Genomic DNA, 15,286 nt, shown 5'->3' with positions numbered 1-15,286 from the left:
TCTGTCCCGAGCAGCTGTCCCTCTGTCCCGAGAAGCTGCCCCTCTGTCCCAAGCAGCCCCTCTGTCCAGTGGGGTCATTGAGAGGGGTGGGCATGGTGAGTAAGCCACGGAGGCGGACAATAAGGCGGACTGAGACAATGGCGAAGTGGGGTCCGCGTCCCGCGCCAGAGCCGCCACCGCGGACAGACGCCCACCCAGACCCTCCCCTATAGGTCAAGGTTTTGCGGCCGGAGTCCGCACCTTTGGGGGGGGGGTACTGTCACGTTCTGACCTCTATTTCCTTTGTTTTTGTATTTATTTAGTATGGTCAGGGCGTGAGTTGGGTGGGCAGTCTATGTTTGTTTTTCTATGTTTTGGTCTAGTTCTATGTTCGGCCTGATATGGTTCTCAATCAGAGGCAGGTGTTCGTCATTGTCTCTGATTGGGAACCATATTTAGGTAGCCTGGGTTTCACTGTGTGTTTGTGGGTGATTGTTCCTGTTTTTGTACCAGACAGGGCTGTTTTGAGTTCTCACGTTTCTTGTTTTTTTTCGTTAGTTTGTTCATGTATAGTGTCGTCAATAAATACAATGAACAACCACCACGCTGCGCTTTGGTCCGCCTCTACTTCACAAGAAGAGAATCGTTACAATATTTTTTATTCTGTACAGGATTCCTTCTTTTCCCTACTAACAATAAGGTTAGTATTGTGGAGTAACTACAATGTTGTTGAACCCTCCTCAGTTTTCTCCTATCACAGCCATTAAACTGTGTAACTGTTTTAAAGTCACTATTGGTCTCATGTTGAAATCAACTGAGTTACTGTAGTAAGGACGCCTGTAGTGACTTTGCCAATCTATCAATAGGTGTCCTTCTTTGCGAGGCATTGGAAAACCTCTTTGTGGTTTAATCTGTGTTTGAAATTCACTGCCTGACTGAGAAACCTTACAGATTATTGTATGTGTGGGGTACAGATATGAGGGACTTTACAGATTATTGTATGTGTGGGGTACAGAGATGAGGGACTTTACAGATTATTGTATGTGTGGGGTACAGAGATGAGGGACCTTACAGATTATTGTATGTGTAGGGTACAGAGATGAGGGACCTTACAGATTATTGTATGTGTGGGGTACAGAGATGAGGGACCTTACAGATTATTGTATGTGTGGGGTACAGAGATGAGGGACCTTACATATTATTGTATGTGTGGGGTACAGAGATGAGGGACCTTACAGATTATTGTATGTGTAGGGTACAAAGATGAGGGACTTTACAGATTATTGTATGTGTAGGGTACAGAGATGAGGGACCTTACAGATTATTGTATGTGTGGGGTACAGAGATGAGGGACCTTACAGATTATTGTATGTGTGGGGTACAGAGATGAGGGACCTTACAGATTATTGTATGTGTAGGGTACAGAGATGAGGGACCTTACAGATTATTGCATGTGTGGGGTACAGAGATGAGGGACCTTACAGATTATTCTATGTGTGGGGTACAGAGATGAGGGACCTTACAGATTATTGTATGTGTAGGGTACAGAGATGAGTCGTTAAAAATCACGTTTAACACTGTTATTTCACACATATTGAGTTCATTGCAATTTATTATGTGACTTTTTTTTTTACTTCTGAATTTATTGAGGTTTGCCATAACAAAGGGGTTGAATATTTATTGACTCAAGAAATTTCCGCTTTTAATTTGTTATTAATCAGTAAAAATGTCTAAAAACATAATTCCACTTTGACATTATGGGGTATTGTGTTACAAAAAAAAACAAATGTAAGCAATTTTAAATTCAGATTGTAACAAAATGTGGAAAAGGTCAAAGGGTGTGAACACTTTCTGAAGACACTGTATGTATCTTAGATATAGGTTTTACATACAAACTTTACATGTCCACACTCACATAGGCTTAGCAAAAATAACATGGTTGCTGTGGTCGAATGTTTTAGTAGCCTAATTTCAGATGTGTCCGAATAAACAGGATTATTATGGAAATCGTTATTCTTGTAAAGCATACAAACTTTTAATACAAACTATTATATTAATCTGACTGGAGAGAGTGGGAAAAAAAGGAGAGACAGAGAGGGAGAGAGACGGAGAGAGATGGAGAGGAGAGAGACAGAGAGAGAGAGAGAGACGGAGAGAGAGAGAGACAGAGAAAGAGAGAGACAGAGAGACAGAGAGAGAAAGAGACAGAAAGAGACAGAGTGAGAGACAGAAAGAGGCAGAGAGAGAGAGAGAGAGAGAGAGAGAGAGAACGCATGTTCACCTCTCTCCTTCTCCCTCCTCTCCCCTCCCTATCTCCAGCCCCGCTCTTCTCCCCTCCTCTGCATCTGGATGCAGGGGTCGGGGAGAGAGAGGGACGAGGGGTGAGAGGGGCGAGGGGTGAGAGCGTGTGAGTCCCCCCTGGAGGTCCCCCAGGCCCGCCCCTCCTCATGGTCTGGCCCCGTGGCACACCACAAGCCCTTTTAGGTGCACTTAATATCTGCATCAGCAGCAAATTTGTCTGGGAGGCAAGTCTATAGCTGCCACTCACAGGAGTCTGGCCATATTACATTTTAATATTTATTGACAGAAATTAGCATAATTGACTGTGCCAGGGTTTCTTGGGGAAGGTAGAGGGAGGGGTAGGGATAGGGCTGTTTCTCTGGGAAAGTAGACGGCTGAGGGAGGGGAGAGGATAGGGCTTTCCTACTAAGCTCAGGAAGGTAGACAGGCTGAGGGAGGGAAGAGAATGGTGTTGTTTGTCTGGGAAGGTAGACAGGCTGAGGGAGGGAAGAGAATAGTGTTGTTTCTCTGGGAAGGTAGACGGCTGAGGGAGGGGAGAGAATAGGGTTGCCCCTTAAGCTCAGGAAGGTAGAAGGCTGAGGGAGGGGAGAGAATAGGGTTGCCCCTTAAACTCAGGAAGGTAGAAGGATGAGGGAGGGGTCCTCGCAAGTCGCATTAATTAAATATGAGTAGAATGTTTTAAATCATCAGGAGGATTCGGAGATGCACGCCAGCTTTTCCCTCTCTTCCTCACGTCATCTCTCTGTCTCTCTCTCTCCCTCACTTCACTGTCTCTCTCCTGTCTCTCCCTCGGTCTCTCCATCTCTCCATATCTCCATATCTCTCTCTCGGTCTCTCCATCTCTCCATCTGCCTCCATCTCTCCATCTCTCCATCTCTCTCTTTGTCTCTCCATCTCTCTCTCTGTCTCTCCATCTCTCACTCTCTGTCTCTCCATATCTCCCTCTCTCTCTCTGTCTTTCCATCTCTCTCTCTCTCCGTCTCCTCATCTCTCCACCTCTCTCAGTCTTTCCATCTCGCTCTCTCTCCATCTCTCTGTCTCTCCATATCTCCCTCTCTCTCTCTGTCTTTCCATCTCGCTCGCTCTCTCTCCATCTCTCTCTCTCCATCTCTCTCTCTCTGTCTCTCCATCTCTCTCTCTCTCGCTCTCTCTCTCTGTCTCTGTCTCTGTCTCTCTCTCCCCTGTCTCTCCATCTCTCCCTTCTGTCTGTCTGTCTGTCTGTCTGTCTGTCTGTCTGTCTGTCTGTCTGTCTGTCTGTCTGTCTGTCTGTCTGACTGTCTCTCTCTCTCTCTCTCTCTCTCTCTCTCTCTCTCTCTCTCTCTCTCTCTCTCTCTCTCTCTCTCTCTCTCAGAATATCTCTTTTCTCCTCTCTTTTTCCATCTCTCTTTCTCTCTCTCTCTCTCTCTCCCCCTCTTCGTCTCCCTCATCCCTTTTTTGAGGTGGTGGAAATGATGAGTCAGTGAAAAGTCAACCCCCCTCCCTCCTAAGGTGTCAATCAATTTATAGAAAACCATCTGTGCATGAAATAACTTCAATGAAGGATTGGGCTCTTGATGTCAATGCCTTGGGTTATGGCTTCCTAGCCTTATGTAAAAACTATTTTTGTGACAAATTTGATTTGTCACATGCTCCGAATACAACGGATGTAGACTTTACCGTAAACAGCTTGCTTACGAACTCATTTATTTTGTGTGTGTGTGTTATGTGTGTGTGTGAATGTGTGTGGTTTTTGTGTGAGAGTGTCAGTGTAGTGTGTGTGTGTGAGTGAGTGTGTATGTAATGTGTGTTTAAACGGTATATACAGTATAATCTTGTGAGTATGCATAGTGTCCGTGCAAGATAGGGTCAGTGCAAATAGTCTGGGTAAACCATTTAATTAACTATTTAGCAGTCTTATGCCTGTTGGCATTTTCCCATTTTTTTTTTGCAATACAAAAAAAATTAAAATATATTTTTTTGGGGGGGGGGGTTGTATCATTTGATTTACACAACATGCCTACCACTTTGAAAATGCAACATATTTCATTTGTGAAACAAACAAGAAATAAGACAACAACAAAAATCTTGAGCATGCGTAACTATTCACCCTCCAAAAGTCAATACTTTGTAGAGCCACCGTTTGCACCGTTCTCTTGGGGTATGTCTCTATAAGCTTGGCACATCTAGCCACTGGGATTTTTGCCAATTCTTCAAGGCAAATCTGCTCCAGCTCCTTCAAGTTGGATGGTGTACAGCAATGGGGTACAGCTATCTTTAAGTCATACCACAGATTCTCAATTGGATTGAGGTCTGGGCTTTGACTAGACCATTCCAAGACATTTAAATGTTTCCCCTTAAACCACTCGAGTGTTGCTTTAGCAGTATGCTTAGGGTCATTGTCCTGCTGGAAGGGGAACCTCTGTCCCAGTCTCAAATCTCTGGAGGGCTGAAACAGGTTTCCCTTAAGAATTTCCCTGTAATTAGCACCATCCAACATTCCTTCAATTCTTACCAGTTTCCCAGTCCCTGCCGATGAAACACATCCCCACAGCATGATGCTGCCACCACCATGCTTCACTGTGGGGATGGAGTTCTCGGGGTGATGAGAGATGTTGGGTTTAAACACCTTTGCAAGGCACTGTATAAAAAAACTATGCCTTCAATTAATTGTGTAAGGGCTAGATTCATTCCGTATCGTTGAAGTTCAGCACAGTAGCGCAATTTGAAATTAAAATTTTAAGTTAATTTCTGATTGAGCTGACATATGCATAATTTACAGTGAATGCAGTCTCCGCTAAGAACAGTGGCTTTAAATTTCTACGAGAACATTGGCTTTAAATTTCTACGAGAACATTGGCTTTAAATTTCTATCCCGCTATAGCGTGGCTCTTCAGCGATACGGATTGAATTTAGCCCCAAATCTTTCAGAAATTTGGATTAGAGTGTTCAACTTCAAAGAAAACAGAAAGTTCCTGTCACGTTCTGACCTTAGTTCCTTTGTTATGTCTTTGTTTAAGTTTGGTCAGGGCGTGAGTTGGGGTGGGTAGTCTATGTTCTTTTTTCTATGTTGTGTTAATGTGTTTGGCCTGGTATGGTGTATTTCGTTGCCTCTGATTGAGAATCACACTTAGGTAGCCTGGGTTGGTGATTGTCTATGTTAGTAGCCTTTTCCCACCTATGTTTTGTGGGTGATTGTTTTCTGTCTAGTGTTTTCTGCACCTTTCAGGACTGTTTCGGTTTTCGTATATTTCACATTGTTATTTTGTATTTTGTTGTTCAGTTAATAAACATCATGAACACATACCACACTGCGCATTGGTCCGACATTTCATACTCCTCGTCAGAAGAGGACGAAGAATTCCGTTACAGTTCCTTTAAAAAGAAAATGTTATTCGAAAGTAGTGGAAACCTGCTGAATAGATGTGTTTGTTCAGAGAAGATTTTTTTGAACAATATTTTCACATTTGCCTTTCATGTGCTAGTGCCATTGACATCAAGCAATATCAAAGACTTATCGTGCCGAGGAAATGGCAAGACAATGCTTGTGCATTCATACCCTACTGAACTCAGCCAGTGTTTTCACATGACACCAGCAGTCACGTATCTTGTGTTTGAACCAAAGACAGTTCAGTACAAGACAGACCAAAGAGCTGTATAAATAAGATTTGTGTCATTACATATAAGTTGCTGTATCAGATTCCTCCGAAGGCCAATTCCTGATTAAGCTGACAGACAGGAGGGCAGTGAGGGAGGAAGGGGCGGACATATCCTGAAGCTTATGAATTGCTTACATTTCTCCGCTAATCCCCCAGTGGTGCACCGGGGCCATTCTGACAACAGAAGGCAGTTTCTACTAAGCGGCAGTTTCTACTATGGACAACATACTGGTGTGTGCTTTTGGTGGTGGTAGTGATGGTGGTTGTGGTAATAGTGGTAGTGGTGGTGGTTGTAGTGGTGGTGGTTATAGTGGTGGTGGTTATAGTGGTGGTGGTTATAGTGGTGAAGGGTATAGTGGTGGTGGTTATAGTGGTGGTGGATAAAGTGGTGGTGGTGGTTATAGTGGTGGTGGTGGTTATAGTGGTGGTGGTTATAGTGGTGGTGGTGATAGTGGTAGTGGTTATAGTGGTAGTGGTTATAGTGGTGGTGGTGGTTATAGTGGTGGTGGTTATAATGGTGGTGGTTATAGTGGTGGTGGTGGTTATAGTGGTGGTGGTTATAATGGTGGTGGTTATAGTGGTGGTGGTTATAGTGGTGGTGGTGGTTATAGTAGTAGTGTTGGTTATAGTGGTAGTGGTTATAGTGGTGGTGGTTATAGTGGTAGTAGTTATAGTGGTAGTGGTTATAGTTGTAGTGGTTATAGTGGTGGTGGTTATAGTGGTGGTGGTGATAGTAGTGGTGGTTATAGTGGTGGTGGTTATAGTGGTAGTGGTTCTAGTGGTGGTGGTTCTAGTGGTGGTGGTTATAGTGGTAGTGGTTATAGTGGTAATGGTTATAGTGGTGGTGGTGGTGATAGTAGTAGTGGTGGTTATAGTGGAAGTGGTTATAGTGGTGGTAGGGGTTATTGTGGTGGTGGTGATAGTAGTAGTGTTGGTTATAGTGGTGGTGGTTATAGTGGTGGTATAGGTTATAGTGGTGGTGGTGGTGATAGTAGTAGCGTTGGTTATAGTGGTAGTGGTTATAGTGGTGGTGGTTATAGTGGTGATAGTGGTGGTGGTGATGGTGGTAGTGGTTATAATGGTAGTGGTTATAGTGGTAGTGGTGGTGATAGTGGTAGTGGTTATGGTGGTGGTGATAGTGGTGGTGGTGATAGTGGTGGTGGTGGTGTGGTGGTAGTGGTGATAATGGTGGTGGTGATAGTGGTGGTGGTGGTGGTGTGGTGGTAGTGGTGATAGTGGTGGTGGTGGTAGTGGTGGTGGTTATAGGGGTGGTTATAGTTGTAGTGGATATAGTAGTGGTGGTGGTTCTAGTGGTGGTGGTTATAATGGTGGTGGTGGTTATAGTGGTAGTGGTGGTTCTAGTGGTGGTGGTTATAGTGGTAGTGGTTATAGTGGTGGTGGTGGTTATAGTGGTGGTGGTTATAATGGTGGTGGTGGTTATAATGGTGGTGGTTCTAGTGGTGGTGGTTATAGTGGTAGTGGTTATAGTGGTGGTGGTGGTTATAATGGTGGTGGTTCTAGTGGTGGTGGTTATAGTGGTAGTGGTTATAGTGGTGGTGGTGGTTATAGTGATAGTGGTTATAGTGGTGGTGGTGATAGTGGTGGTGGTGGTGGTTATAGTGGTAGTGGTTATAGTGGTAGTGGTTATAGTGGTGGTGGTTATAGTGGTAGTGGTTATAGTGGTGGTGGTGGTCATAGTGGTAGTGGTTATAGTGGCTGTGGTTATAGTGCTAGTGGTTATAGTGGTGGTGGTTATAGTGGTGGTGGTGGTGGTTATAGTGGTGGTGGTTATAGTGGTGTTGGTGGTGGTTATAGTGGTGGTGGTTATAGTGGTAGTGGTTATAGTGGTGGTGGTGGTTTTAGTGGTGGTGGTTATAGTGGTAGTGATGGTGGTGGTGGTTATAGTGGTGGTGGTTATAGTGGTGGTGGTAATAGTGGTTGTGGTTATAGTGTTAGTGGTGGTTATAGTGGTGGTGGTTATAGTGGTAGTGATGGTGGTGGTGGTTATAGTGGTGGTAGTGGTTATAGTGGTGGTGGTGGTTATAGTGGTAGTGGTTATAGTGGTAGTGGTTATAGTGGTGGTGGTTATAGTGGTAGTGGTGGTGGTGGTGGTTATAGTAGTAGTGGTTATAGTGGTGGTGGTGGTTATAGTGGTGGTGGTTATAGTGGTAGTGATGGTGGTGGTGGTTATAGTGGTGGTAGTGGTTATAGTGGTAGTGATGGTGGTGGTGGTTATAGTGGTGGTGGTGGTTAAAGTGGTGGTGCTGATAGTGGTGATGTTAGTGGTGATAGTGGTGATGTTAGTGGTGGTGGTGATGGTGGTGATGTTAGTGGTGGTGGTGGTGGTAGTGGTGGTGTTAATGGTGGAGGTGATAGTGGTCATGTTAGTGATGTTGCTGGTTAAAGGAGTGGTGCTGGTTAAAGGAGTGGTGCTGGTTAAAGTGGTGGTGCTGCTTAAAGGGGTGGTGCTGGTTGAAGGGGTGGTGCTGGTTGAAGGGCTGGTGCTGCTTAAAGGGGTGGTGCTGGTTAAAGGGGTGGTGCTGGTTAAAGGGGTGGTGCTGGTTAAAGTGGTGGTGCTGGTTAAAGGGGTGGTGCTGGTTAAAGGGGTGGTGCTGGTTAAAGTGGTGGTGCTGGTTAAAGGAGTGGTGCTGGTTAAAGTGGTGGTGCTGGTTAAAGGGGTGGTGCTGGTTGAAGGGGTGGTGCTGGTTAAAGGGGTGGTGCTGGTTAAAGGGGTGGTGCTGGTTGAAGGGGTGGTGCTGGTTAAAGGAGTGGTGCTGGTTAAAGGGGTGGTGCTGGTTAAAGTGGTGGTAGTGGTGGTGGTGATGTTAGAGGTTGGCCCTAGCTTTAAAGCTGATGTCCCCTGGTCTCATTGTGAATAATAGAAGATAATGAATGGTCCCCGTCCCTGATTCACCCCTCCCTGGTCCCCCTCCCTGATTCACCCCTCCCTGGTCCCCCTCCCTGGTCCTGCTCCCTGATTCGCCCTTCCTGGTCCCCGTCCCTGATTCACCCCTCCCTGATTCACCTCTCCCTGGTCCCCTCCCTGGTCCCCCTCCCTGAGCCCCCCTCCCTGGTCCCCCTCCCTGCTCCCCCTCCCTGATTCACCCCTCCCTGGTCCCCCTCCCTGGTCCCCCTCCCTGATTCACCCCTCCCTGGTACCGCTCCCTGATTCACCCCTCCCTGGTCCCCCTCCCTGAATTCCCTCCCTGATTCACCCCTCCATGGACCACCTCCCTGATTCACCCCTCCCTGATTCACCCCTCCCTGATTCACCCCTCCCTGGTCCCCATCCCTGATTCACTCCTCCCTGGTCCCCCTCCCTGGTCCCCCTCCCTGGTCCCCATCCCTGATTCACACCTCCCTGGTCCCCCTCCCTGGTCCCGCTCCCTGATTCACCCCTCCCTGGTCCGCGTCCCTGATTCACCCCTCCCTGGTCCCGCTCCCTGATTCACCCCTCCCTGGTCCCCCTCCCTGATTCACCCCTCCCTGGTCCCCGTCCCTGATTCACCCCTCCCTGGTCTCCCTCCCTGATTCACTCCTCCCTGGTCCCCCTCCCTGATTCACCCCTCCCTGGTCCCCCTCCCTGATTCACCCATCCCTGGTCCCCCTCCCTGATTCACTCCTCCCTGGTCCCCGTCCCTGATTCACCCCTCCCTGGTCTCCCTCCCTGATTCACTCCTCCCTGGTCCCCCTCCCTGATTCACCCCTCCCTGGTCCCCCTCCCTGATTCACCCCTCCCTGGTCTCCCTCCCTGATTCACCCCTCCCTGGTCCCCCTCCCTGATTCACCCCTCCCTGGTCCCCGTCCCTGATTCACCCCTCCCTGGTCTCCCTCCCTGATTCACTCCTCCCTGGTCCCCCTCCCTGATTCACCCCTCCCTGGTCTCCCTCCCTGATTCACCCCTCCCTGGTCTCCCTCCCTGATTCACTCCTCCCTGGTCCCCCTCCCTGATTCACCCCTCCCTGGTCCCCCCTCCATGATCCCCCTTTGGCCCCCCAACACCAGCTGTTCATTAACCAAACTATGCAAACTAGACCTGGTCCTACACCTCCCCTGACTCTGTCCCCCCTCCCCATCTCCTCTCCTCCCCTGTCTCCTCCTCCTCCCTCTGTCTCCCTCTCCCTCTGTCTCCTCCTCCCCTGTCTCCTCCTCCTCCTCCTCCTCCCCTGTCTCCTCCTCCTCCCCCGTCTCCTCCTCCTACTCCCTCTGTCTCCTCCTCCCCTGTCTCCTCCTCCTTCTACCCCGTCTCCTCCTCCCTCTGTCTCCTCCTCCTCCTTCCTATGTCTCATCCATCTCCTCCCTCAGTCTCCTCCTCCTCCTTCATATGTCTCCTCCATCTCCTTCCTCTGTCTCCTCCTGCTCCTCCCTCTGTCTCCTCCTCCTCCCTCTGTTTCCCCCTCCCTCTGTCTCCTCCTCCTCCTCCTCCCCCTGTCTCCTTCCCCTCCCCTCTCCTACTCCTTGTCATCCCTCTGTCTCCTCGTCCTCCCTCTGTCTCCTAATCCTCCCCTTCGCTCTCCTTTACTGGCCGAGACCTGCTGATAGCCAGCCCTGGCTAATCAAACACAGAGCAATGGAGACAGAATGCTGTGTGTGTGTGTCTGAGCGCTGTGTGTGTGTCTGAGTGCCGTGTGTCTGTGTGTGTCTGAGCGCTGTGTGTCTGTGTGTGTCTGAGCGCTGTGTGTTTGTGTGTGTCTGAGCACTGTGTATCTGTGTGTGTGTCTGAGCGCTGTGTGTGTGTCTGTGTGTGTCTGAGCGCTATGTGTCTGTGTGTGTCTGAGCGCTGTGTGTGTGAGTGTCTGTGTGCGTCTGAGCATTGGGAGTGTCTGTGTGTGTCTGAGCGTTGTGTGTGTGTGTGTCTGTGTGTGTCTGAGCGCTGTGTGTGTATGTGTGTGTTTATGAGTGTGAGTATGTGTTTATGTATCTATCTCTGTGTGAGAGCACTGAGATGAAAACTCCCCATCACTAATAACCAGATGTTAACTTCCTGACCACTAATAATCAGAGGTCAACTATCTGACCACTAATAATCAGAGGTCAACTTCCTGACCACTAATAATCAGAGGTCAACTATCTGACCACTATTAATCAGAGGTCAACTTCCTGACCACTAATAATCAGAGGTCAACTTCCTGACCACTAATAATCAGAGGTCAACTATCTGACCACTATTAATCAGAGGTCAACTTCCTGACCACTATTAATCAGAGGTCAACTTCCTGACCACAAATAATCAGAGGTCAACTATCTGACCACTATTAATCAGAGGTCAACTTCCTGACCACTAATAATCAGAGGTCAACTTCCTGACCACTAATAATCAGAGGTCAACTTCCTGACCACTAATAATCAGAGGTCAACTATCTGACCACTATTAATCAGAGGTCAACTTCCTGACCACTAATAATCAGAGGTCAACTTCCTGACCACTAATAATCAGAGGTCAACTATCTGACCACTATTAATCAGAGGTCAACTTCCTGACCACTATTAATCAGAGGTCAACTTCCTGACCACAAATAATCAGAGGTCAACTATCTGACCACTATTAATCAGAGGTCAACTTCCTGACCACTAATAATCAGAGGTCAACTTCCTGACCACTAATAATCAGAGGTCAACTATCTGACCACTATTAATCAGAGGTCAACTTCCTGACCACTATTAATCAGAGGTCAACTTCCTGACCACTAATAATCAGAGGTCAACTATCTGACCACTATTAATCAGAGGTCAACTTCCTGACCACTAATAATCAGAGGTCAACTTCCTGACCACTATTAATCAGAGGTCAACTTCCTGACCACTAATAATCAGAGGTCAACTATCTGACCACTAATAATCAGAGGTCAACTATCTGACCACTAATAATCAGAGGTCAACAGACCCTCCTCACCTCGCCTAAATATTAAGGCCCTCATCTATTGTTGGAGAACATTTTGTTGAAGAGCAACGTTTCGGAAACACCCGCCCCATCAATAATGAAGTGTTCTTGTCTCACTGACAGACGTGCCGGGCGTTCCCGAGCCATATTCATAGCAAGCATCTGTTTCTCCCTCTCTGCCAGTTGACATACTGACTGATGAATCACAGGCTGTGTTGAGGGCCTCGTCAGGAGCCTCAGGCGTCAGCCCTCACAGGCTCCTCTGGGGCACCGCAAAGGTAAATCATAATAGGCTTTCTTCCCCCATACCGCTATGACTCCACAGGCATGCTTAACCAAGCACTTTATTTATTCACCATTAGGAGTCTTGCTTGATGCAAAAAAAAAAAGAAGAAAAAAAAAAAAAAGAGAAAATGCATAATTGATTATTCTGGTCACATTACCTATAAGCGTAATCTATTTTTTAATGGAGCGGTGACTACGAAGGGGGGGCCGGTGTGGTCGATTTTGTTTTAAAGGGTGTTGATGTGCACGTGCTGAGCGTCTGATGAGGTCTAGGGGGAGGGTGTGGGGAGAAGGGGAGGGGCCCGGGCAGGAAGGGACGGGCGGGGTTTTTGGGAGTCAGGTGACTTACCTGTTGCCCGGTGACCAATAGGATGGAGCCCTCTTTGGCGTGCATCACCTGACGGAAAATGTGGTCGAGGATGAGGAGCTCGCTCCAACAGTTCTGGAGGAGCTTCATTTGGTCGTCCACCTGTTCGTGACGCAAAGGGAGAAAAGAGAAAATAATAGGTCATTTGTTGACGTTGATGCTAATGTAAAATGATGCAAATGATAATGATGCTAATGTTAATTGATGCGAATGCTAATAATGCTAACGATAATGATGTTAATGATAATGGCGCTAATGTAAAATTATGCTAATGCGAATGATGCTAACGATAATGATGCTAACGATAATGATGCTAATGATAATGATGCTAATGATAATGCTCTGCCAACGTGTCATGCTACGTTTATTCCGCCTTTAAATAAAAAGGATACAAAACGATACATGAAAACACCTCCCTGACAATATTCTCCTAGTGAAATGTTTTCGGGTGAAGCGAGCTACAACACTTTTGTGGCTTTGACAAGTAGACACAACTAGATTGACTAGTGTTGATCACTATTTTGATTTGAATTTGTCATAAAAAAAAACAAAACGATTTTAACATTTATTTAACTAGGTAAGTCAGTTAAGAAAACATTCTTATTTAAAATGACGGCCTACCCCGGGCAAACCCGGACGACGCTGGGCCAATTGCTCGCCGCCCTATGGGACTCCCAATCACAGCCGGAATTGATATAGCCTGGATTTGAACCAGGGACTGTAGTGAGGCCTCTTCCACGCAGTGCCTCAAACCACTGCGACACTCGGGAGTCCTATTCCACAGGTGGACTAGTGTGTAGTGGAGGGTAAATGCAGTTCATCCCAATTTTTTTCAGAAAACTACATTGAAAGTACAGGGAGTGACGATAAGAGTTTTACCCACCTGTTTTATCACTACATCACTCATAGAAGGTAGACAATCTCACACTATACTGCAGTATCACATAACCGTCGTCCCCTACTTCCCCCTTCCCCGTTCAAACACATCCACACCCCCGTTTTTTTTTTCTTCCAAAGAACCCGTGCCCGTGTTTTCGTCAGCATCACTGGTCTGTTTGCCCAGTGCCACCAGTGGCTGAGTGATTTCACAGTTCTCAGTGATTAAGTAGCGAGTTTCTCAGCAACAAGGGGGCTGGTGTCTCCCATCCCGGTGACTGACGCACGGTGAAGGTAGTCTGATACACTGCAACAACCCATCCATTGTGAACCAGTTATTTCCCAGGGTTCAGCGTGTTAATCATTCCACAGCGTAGCCACAAACACAGAACGAACACAGAAAGGCCACATTCAGAAGCAAAAGAATGAGGAAAAAAGACAGATTTCTCTCTCACCCCTCCTTTCCCCCCCCCCACCCTTTTCGACAAACAGTGTCACCCTCGATACTATTTATCTGACTTGCGGGATGACTGTTGGCTTCGCAAAACGCTTCGGTTGGTGTTGTTGTGGCGAAATGCGCTTTTACGTGAGTCTGAGAGAATCGTTGGGTTAACAGTTGAGGTCTGTGACGTTGCACTCTGAAACATCAATGAGTTTTTACATAAGATCCTTGGTTAACTGTCTGACTAACAGGTACGGTATAATTGGTGGAGAAAGGAATGCTATTATCCATTATGGGACTTTGTAAACGAAGCCATTTGTTTCAATCGAAGAGCTGTGATATCACTGAGCTGACGGATATTCTACTGTACGTAAAAAAAACACATTATTACCTTGAATGACACTGTGGTAGTTTCAGCGTAACTGTTGTTGAGACTGATTGTTTTGACTGCAGAGGAGGTATTTAGCCTCCATCCAGGCATAACAATGGCACTATAGGTTGAGAGTTCGCTTGGAGGAGCAGCGCTATAGAACATCATCGGCGAGACTCAAGTCGATACTGTCTGTCTGTCTGTCTGTCTGTCTGTCTGTCTGTTCTGTTCTGTTCTGGTCTGTCTGTCTGTCTGTCTGTCTGTCTGTCTGTCTGTCTGTTCTGTTCTGTTCTGTTCTGTTCTGGTCTGTCTGTCTGTCTGTCTGTCTGTCTGTCTGTCTGTCTGTCTGTCTGTCTGTCTGTCTGTCTGTCTGTCTGTCTGTCTGTCTGTCTGTCTGTCTGTCTGTCTGTCTGTCTGTTCTGTTCTGTTCTGTTCTGGTCTGTCTGTCTGTCTGTCTGTCTGTCTGTCTGTTCTGTTCTGTTCTGGTCTGTCTGTCTGTCTGTCTGTCTGTTCTGTTCTGTTCTGTTCGTCTGTCTGTTCGTCTGTCTGTCTGTCTGTCTGTCTGTCTGTCTGTCTATCTTTCTGTCTGTCTGTTCTGTTCGTCTGTCTGTATCAACATGACATGTATTCATTCCTGTTTTAATCAAACTGAGATAGGACAAAATACAACGAAGCCGCAGTGACCTTTAACCACAAATTCTGACAGTCCTTGTAATTCCTGTGTTTTTTTCTCTCATACTTCCTTTCTGTGGGACGGGTGACTAGAGGTGACATACGACATTATAATGCAGTCAGTAAAACCATCAGGGAGGGAGGGAGGTAGGGAGGTAGGGGGAGGGTGTGAGGAAGGTGAGGGTGAACGAGTGTACATCTTACTGTATTTTGATCCCCTGTCCCTGTCTCTGTCAGCATGACTAGTTAAATACCCTCTCAGAGAGAGAGAGAGAGAGAGAGAGAGAGAGGGAGATGGAGAGGGAGAGAGAGAGAGAGAGAGAGAGAGAGAGAGAGAGAGGGGGAGAGAGAGAGAGAGAGAGAGAGAGAGAGAGAGAGAGAGAGAGAGAGAGAGAGAGAGAGAGAGATGGAGAGAGAGCGAGAGAGAGAGAGATGGAGAAAGAAGGGCAGTTAGACCCTGCTCTTCAAAGCAGACTTG

The 15,286-nt window shown here is 47.0% G+C and overlaps 1 protein-coding gene across 1 annotated transcript in view; it reads right to left on the bottom strand.

Moving 5' to 3' along the window:
* LOC110528450 (nuclear receptor subfamily 5 group A member 2-like) overlaps nucleotides 1-15,286 on the bottom strand; it is a 135,782-nt gene that overhangs the window by 43,425 nt on the left and 77,071 nt on the right. Inside the window, exon 6 of the mRNA XM_036985694.1 lies at nucleotides 12,431-12,550. Within this exon, the coding sequence (XP_036841589.1) occupies nucleotides 12,431-12,550 (120 nt within the window). The remainder of the gene's footprint in view (nucleotides 1-12,430; nucleotides 12,551-15,286) is intronic.

Source organism: Oncorhynchus mykiss, chromosome 1 (genome assembly GCF_013265735.2).
Source record: "Oncorhynchus mykiss isolate Arlee chromosome 1, USDA_OmykA_1.1, whole genome shotgun sequence".
NCBI lineage: Eukaryota > Metazoa > Chordata > Actinopteri > Salmoniformes > Salmonidae > Oncorhynchus > Oncorhynchus mykiss.
This window is presented reverse-complemented; position numbering and strand designations above follow the sequence as displayed.